The sequence below is a fragment of the Protomyctophum bolini genome (assembly GCF_963924005.1).
Source record: "Protomyctophum bolini genome assembly, chromosome: 19".
NCBI lineage: Eukaryota > Metazoa > Chordata > Actinopteri > Myctophiformes > Myctophidae > Protomyctophum > Protomyctophum bolini.
In genome coordinates, this window is record NC_137880.1 from 40,105,911 (window position 1) to 40,113,153 (window position 7,243).

Below are 7,243 nucleotides of genomic sequence, written 5' to 3' on the forward strand. Positions count from 1 at the left end.
TTATTATTAACGTCTTTAAATAAATACTTTCTGAAAAGTCTATGAGAAAAATTAACAGGGATTTATTTTCCGGGTCTCTCGAGAGGCGGAGAGAGAGAGAGAGAGAGAGAGAGAGAGAGAGAGAGAGAGAGAGAAAGAGAGAGAGAGTTTTACCAGTGTGTGAATACCTTCTTTCACAATAGAATACTTAGGCCCAAAGATGAAAAGTTGAGAAGTACAATCCTCTCCTAAACCCAGAAACCAGCCCCTCAACAAATCAAACACCCCCGACAGCCTGCCTGGCTGCATGCCTGGGAGGGACATTGAACAAAAACACATGGTTTCTGTCTGGAACAGAAGAGACAGCCCTCCCCGTGATCAGGGTCAATGTGTGCCTTGTGTCCTATCCTATCCTTCCTATATCCTTTTTATTTATTTATTTATTTTTTTATCCCACGATTTTTTAACCCAGTTTTTCTTATCACCCAGTGCCAATTATCTAATGTAATCCTGGGCGCTACACTTCCTCTGCCAACCTGGGGGGGGGGCAGTGGACTGACCTCATGCCTCCTTCTATGCATGAGGAGTCCAAGCTGCTTCTTTTCACCTGACAGAGGGGAATTTCCCCGGCCGGACGTAGCGCGTTAGAAGGGACACGTTATTCCGACCAGTTCCTTTCCCCTCCATCAGGCGCCCCGGCTGGCCAGGGGGAGGCAGTTTAGAGACCAGGATTACTGCATGTTTTTGTGAGGGTACCTACCCTAGGGGACACGGGGAGAACATGTGAGGGTACCTACCCTATAGGGGACACGGGGAGAACATGCAAACTCCACACAGAAAGGCCCTATCGCCAACCCCCGCCTCGGGTATGGGCACTGATGACACGGAGGAGGGAACACGCCGCCAGCGCCCACAGCGTCCCCAGCGGGAATCGAACCCAGGACCTTCTAGCTGTGAGGCGACAGCACTACCAACTGTGCCACCGTGCCCCTATCCTACCTATCCTATCCTACCTATCCTACCCTACCTGTCCTATCCTCCACTGGAGGTCAGCCGACCGCTTGTCAACGGGTGGCTTGTACAGGCACCGCCAACAGACTTTTGGGGGAGGAGCCTGGGCATTTCGGGGGAGGAGCCTGGGCCTTTGGGGGAGGAGCCTGGTTGGTGCGGGGCTATCCGCGCTCTCTCTGGTTTATATACAAGTAAGACGCGCAAACGCGGGAAGCGAACGCAACGTAGTTATACTTGTTCGTTGGCATGTTCCAGCTTGTTGTGCATTCGAGTCCAAGTGTAGCCACAAAATGGCCTAATAATGGAATACAAGTTGGACCACACCATCACACTCATGTCACCATGACTCAGCCATAACCATATAAGGAGTCCCCAAAGCAGCTATACGTCCAAATATGGAGTGTGTTGCATCAATCACAAACAAATCACTCAGCTCCATATATGGGCACAAAAGGGGGACACACAGACAGACAGACAGGCTCTCATAGTTAGTGCTCACTGCGTTCACAAATAAATCTATATGGAGGTGCGGTCGTGGGAAAACAAACAACCTCCGTGGCTGCATGCAGAGCAGGAGTCCACCTCCGTGTGTGTAATGTATGTACGGTCCAAAGTCCCCCCCCCCCCCCCCCTATATATGGCTGTATAAACGCCTGGCTGGGAGCGCTTGTTGATGGTCCAAAGTTCCCCCTGTCTGTAGGCCCGGGAGCGCTTGTTGCTGGGAGGAGTGCCGTGCGTGTGAACCCTGCAGAGGCAGACGGCTGATTTATAGGGTTGATAATGAGCACGGGAACGTCGGGAACGCCACTCTGCACCGAGTCCTTGTCCCCGCCGGCCGCCACGCCACCGACGTCCCAGCTGTCCGCTCCATCTCTGACCCAGCATGGTGAGAGAGCTGCTGTTTCTCTGAGACGTTATGGGGGGTTTATTTACAATGTTTCACTGAGACGTTATGGGGGATTTATTTACAATGTTTCACTGAGACGTTATGGGGGATTTATTTACAATGTTTCACTGAGACGTTGTGAGGGGAGAGAGATTTATTTACAATGTTTCACTGACAGGTTATGAAGGGACAGGGATTTATTTACAATGTTTCACTGACACATTATGAAGGGAGAGGGATTCATTTACAATGTTTCACTGATACATTATGAAGGGAGAGGGATTTATTTACAATGTTTCACTGAGACGTTATGAGGGGAGAGAGATTTATTTACAATGTTTCACTGACAGGTTATGAGGGGAGAGGGATTTATTTACAATGTTTCACTGACAGGTTATGAGGAGAGAGGGATTTATTTACAATGTTTCACTGACATATGAGGGGATTTATTTACAATGTTTCACTGACACGTTATGAAGGTTGGGGGATTTATTTACAATGTTTCACTGACAGGTTATGAAGGGAGAGGGATTTATTTACAATGTTTCACTGACACATTATGAAGGGAGAGGGATTCATTTACAATGTTTCACTGATACACTATGAAGGGAGAGGGATTTATTTACAATGTTTCACTGAGACGTTATGAGGGGAGAGAGATTTATTTACAATGTTTCACTGACAGGTTATGAGGGGAGAGGGATTTATTTACAATGTTTCACTGACAGGTTATGAGGAGAGAGGGATTTATTTACAATGTTTCACTGACATATTATGAGGGGATTTATTTACAATGTTTCACTGACACGTTATGAAGGTTGGGGGATTTATTTACAATGTTTCACTGACAGGTTATGAGGAGAGAGGGATTTATTTACAATGTTTCACTGACATATTATGAGGGGATTTATTTACAATGTTTCACTGACACGTTATGAAGGTTGGGGGATTTATTTACAATGTTTCACTGACAGGTTATGAAGGGAGAGGGATTTATTTACAATGTTTCACTGATACACTATGAGGGGAGAGGGATTTATTTACAATGTTTGAGTAGACGTTGCATCGTGTTTTTGTTTGTTTCTGTTGCATTGCTAAGCCAATGATGATCGACAGTCATCAAGGTATTGGCTTATAGGTATAATATGCAACAAAAAATATACATATTCATGAATTCAACACTTGGGGTGTGTAATTGATAGAAAATATGTAATTTTCTGGGTGAACTATTTCTTTAACTATGAATACTATTATACAATGACTATTTTACAGATGTTTACAGAGTTAATTCAAGTTAAAGGCCACTACGTTTTTAACGAATAAAATGTAATGATGTACGTAGTTTAGGGCCTATGATGTAGGCTATTATTTTAAGAAGGTGACGACATCGTAACTGTGACCATCGTAACTGTGACCATCGTAACTGTGCGCATGACCATCGTAACAACAGCGGACCAGCAAAAACAAATACATAGTTTATTGGTTTTATATGGTCCACTCTTGCATTATTGCGAACCAGTGAGCACTTACTATGAGACCTAGCAGATCATGTCTGTCTGTCTGTCTGTCTGTCTGTCTGTCTGTCTGTCTGTCTGTCTGTGTGTGTGTCTGTCCCGCTATCCAAATATGGAGTGTGTTGCATCAGCAATCACTCAGCTCCATATATGGGCACAAAAGGGGCCAGGTCCACTCAGCTCCATATATGGGCACAAAAGGGGCCAGTGATTTGTTTGTTGTTGACCTGGCCCCTTTTGTGCCCATATATGGACACAATTTATTCTAATTGTTATTGCAATTTACGATCTGCGTTCGCTTCCCGCGTTCGCGCGTCTTACTCGTATGTCTTTATAAAGCCACTCCACCAAGCCGTGCTCCTGCTGTGCTGCCTGCTGCTGCCCCCGGTGGCTGGGAGTGGGAGCGCCCTGCCGAGGGACTGCGAGGACGTCTACTTCCTGGACCACGGCGCGCCCAGCGGAGTCTACAACATCTACCCCGATGAGAACCAGACGGCGGTGGAAGTCTACTGCGACATGGACACTGACGGAGGGAAGTGGACGGTAAGGACACTGACGGAGGGAAGTGGACGGTAAGGACACTGACGGAGGGAAGTGGACGGTAAGGACACTGACGGAGGGAAGTGGACGGTAAGGACACTGACGGAGGGAAGTGGACGGTAAGGACACTGACGGAGGGAAGTGGACGGTAAGGACACGTCTAATGCCTATAGAGCGTCGCAGTGCCTCCCCCTTTCAGAACAACGAGTGGCCCAGGAAATTAATCCCAATGCATTTTGCCCCATAGGCTTTTCTTAAAGTATTTATTTAAAGACGGTTACGCCGCGGACAAAGCCAACTCGGATCGTGACGAATCATGACAAGCTCACAACGCGTCGCAGCTTGTAGATCGGCTATTTTCAGCAAGTGTAAAATCAGTCATTGCGACGGCATCAAGGCCCGCTAAAATACATTTTAGTCGACTAAATCAACAGTAGATTTAGTCGACTAAAATCTCATGATATATTTAGTCGAGTAAAACTAGACGAACACTAAAACATTCCGGGTGACTAAAATGAGACTAAAACTAAATAAAATCTGGAAAATTATCGCCAACAGTTAATTCTCTCTCTCTCTCTCTCTCTCTCTCTCTCTCTCTCTCAGGTGTTCCAGAAACGGATGGATGGCACGGTGTTGTTCTACAGACCTTATGAACACTATCAGAGAGGCTTTGGCAACGCGCACGGGGAACACTGGCTAGGTGAGAATATGATGTGTTCATTTAACACTGTCCTGATGGAGAACACTGGCTATAGGTGAGAATATGATGTGTTCATTTAACACGTACTGTCCTGATTGGCTAGGTGAGAATATGATGTGTTCATTTAACACGTACTGTCCTGATTGGCTAGGTGAGAATATGATGTGTTCATTTAACACGTACTGTCCTGATTGGCTAGGTGAGAATATGATGTGTTCATTTAACACGTACTGTCCTGATGGAGAATACTGGCTATAGGTGAGAATATGATGTGTTCATTTAACACTGTCCTGATTGGCTAGGTGAGAATATGATGTGTTCATTTAACACTGTCCTGATTGGCTAGGTGAGAATATGATGTGTTCATTTAACACGTACTGTCCTGATGGAGAATACTGGCTATAGGTGAGAATATGATGTGTTCATTTAACACTGTCCTGATGGAGAATATGATGTGTTCATTTAACACTGTCCTGATTGGCTAGGTGAGAATATTCATTTAACACTGTCCTGATGGAGAACACTGGCTATAGGTGCAGAACTCCTGAACTACACTATGACTTTGAATGTTTGTATACATTTGAATACTTGAAATGGGACGTTCTGCATAGTATACTTACTACTTTCTACATTTGGTACATTTTGATGCAGATACTTTTGTATACTTTTACTATAGCCCTGAAACATGACATGTCATAATCATACACACCAGGGCTGGAGAAGCTGCAGTCTCTGTGCTCTTGGAAGCGCTACGAGCTGAGGGTGGACATGGAGGACTTCAGCGACAGCCGAGCGTTCGCTCTGTACAGGATGTTCCACGTGGAGACCGAGGACCGCGGATACATGCTGCACGTGGACGGCTTCCAGGACGGAGGAGCAGGTGAGGTTCATTAGGGGGCGGAGCTTCAGGTGAGGTTCATTAAGGGGCGGAGCTTCAGGTGAGGTTCATTAAGGGGCGGAGCTTCAGGTGAGGTTCATTAAGGGGCGGAGCTTCAGGTGAGGTTCATTATGGGGCGGAGCTTCAGGTGAGGTTCATTAAGGGGCGGAGCTTCAGGTGAGGTTCATTAAGGGGCGGAGCTTCAGGTGAGGTTCATTATGGGGCGGAGCTTCAGGTGAGGTTCATTAAGGGGCGGAGCTTCAGGTGAGGTTCATTAAGGGGCGGAGCTTCAGGTGAGGTTCATTAAGGGGCGGAGCTTCAGGTGAGGTTCATTAAGGGGCGGAGCTTCAGGTGAGGTTCATTAAGGGGCGGAGCTTCAGGTGAGGTTCATTAATGGGCGGAGCTTCAGGTGAGGTTCATTAAGGGGCGGAGCTTCAGGTGAGGTTCTTTATGGGGCGGAGCTTCAGGTGAGGTTCATTAAGGGGCGGAGCTTCAGGTGAGGTTCATTAAGGGGCGGAGCTTCAGGTGAGGTTCATTCGGGGGCGGAGCTTCAGGTGAGGTTCATTAAGGGGCGGAGCTTCAGGTGAGGTTCATTAACCCATTTAGGCCTGACGTCGAAAAAAAAAAGAACATTCGCTCTGAAAGAATATATATTCAAAGATTTGTGCCACATTTTTACGATTTTTCAAAAATAGCAGACCTACATACTGTACAAGCTCAGATGGTTATACTATTAGCTCTTCATTTCTGACTTCTCACCTGCCTCTCGTTCAGAATATGAACGTTGTTTTCTCCGGAACAGAAGGGGGGGGGGGGCTTTACAGAGTAACAGCGGACATGTTTTGAAAGAATCCCGGCGCTGATTGTGTTAACGGGTTTTGTAAAAACACTCTCTCTCTCTCCACACACAGGCGACTCGCTGGGCGTCCACAACGGCAAGAAGTTCTCGGCGTTGGACCGAGACCAGGACGCCTCGGGGTACCACTGCGCCAGGAAGTACCTGGGCGGCTTCTGGTTCTCCAACTGCTTCTCGTCCAACCCCAACGGGCTGTACCTGTGGGGAGAAGACCACACCCACTTCGCCATCGGAGTCACCTGGTACACCTGGAAGGACTACGACTCCCTGAAGTCCATCAGCATGAAGATCAGACCCTTCGTCCCCTCAGAGGACGACCACAACGACATCACCACCACCATACCCTGAGGAGAAGAACCACATCACCACCACCAGAACAACGACATCACCACGACCATACCCTGAGGAGAAGAACCACATCACCACCACCAGAACAACGACATCACCACGACCATACCCTGAGGAGAAGAACCACATCACCACGACCATACCCTGAGGAGAAGAACCACATCACCACCACCATACCCTGAGGAGAAGAACCACATCACCACCACCATACCCTGAAGATCAGACCCTTCGTCCCCTCAGAGGATCACAACCACATCACCACCACCATACCATGAGGAGAAGAACCACATCACCACCAGAACAACCACCAGAAGAAGAAAAAAGAAATAAAAACAAAACGCAGTAAAACTAAATAAAGGGATATTTATTCACTTGTTAAAAAAATACACCCACAGGGAGAGAGAGAGAGAGAGAGAGAGAGAGAGAGAGAAAAACGTGACGAGATATGCGTTCCACCTTTTGCACCTTGACATTCAGAATCTCGTACGGCTCTCTCTCTCTCTCTCTCTCTCTCTCTCTCTCTCTCTCTCGT

At 47.0% G+C, this 7,243-nt stretch overlaps 1 protein-coding gene across 1 annotated transcript; it reads left to right on the top strand.

The window, feature by feature from the left end:
- Nucleotides 1-1,770: 1,770 nt before the first annotated feature.
- On the top strand, nt 1,771-6,711 carry LOC308334724 (microfibril-associated glycoprotein 4-like; the record flags this gene model as incomplete). Its single annotated transcript, XM_080791528.1, has 5 exons — nt 1,771-1,876; nt 3,743-3,933; nt 4,534-4,630; nt 5,343-5,510; nt 6,419-6,711. 5 exons carry the CDS (start codon nt 1,771-1,773, stop codon nt 6,709-6,711), a joined length of 855 nt encoding a protein of 284 aa, XP_080647654.1.
- Nucleotides 6,712-7,243: the final 532 nt, after the last annotated feature.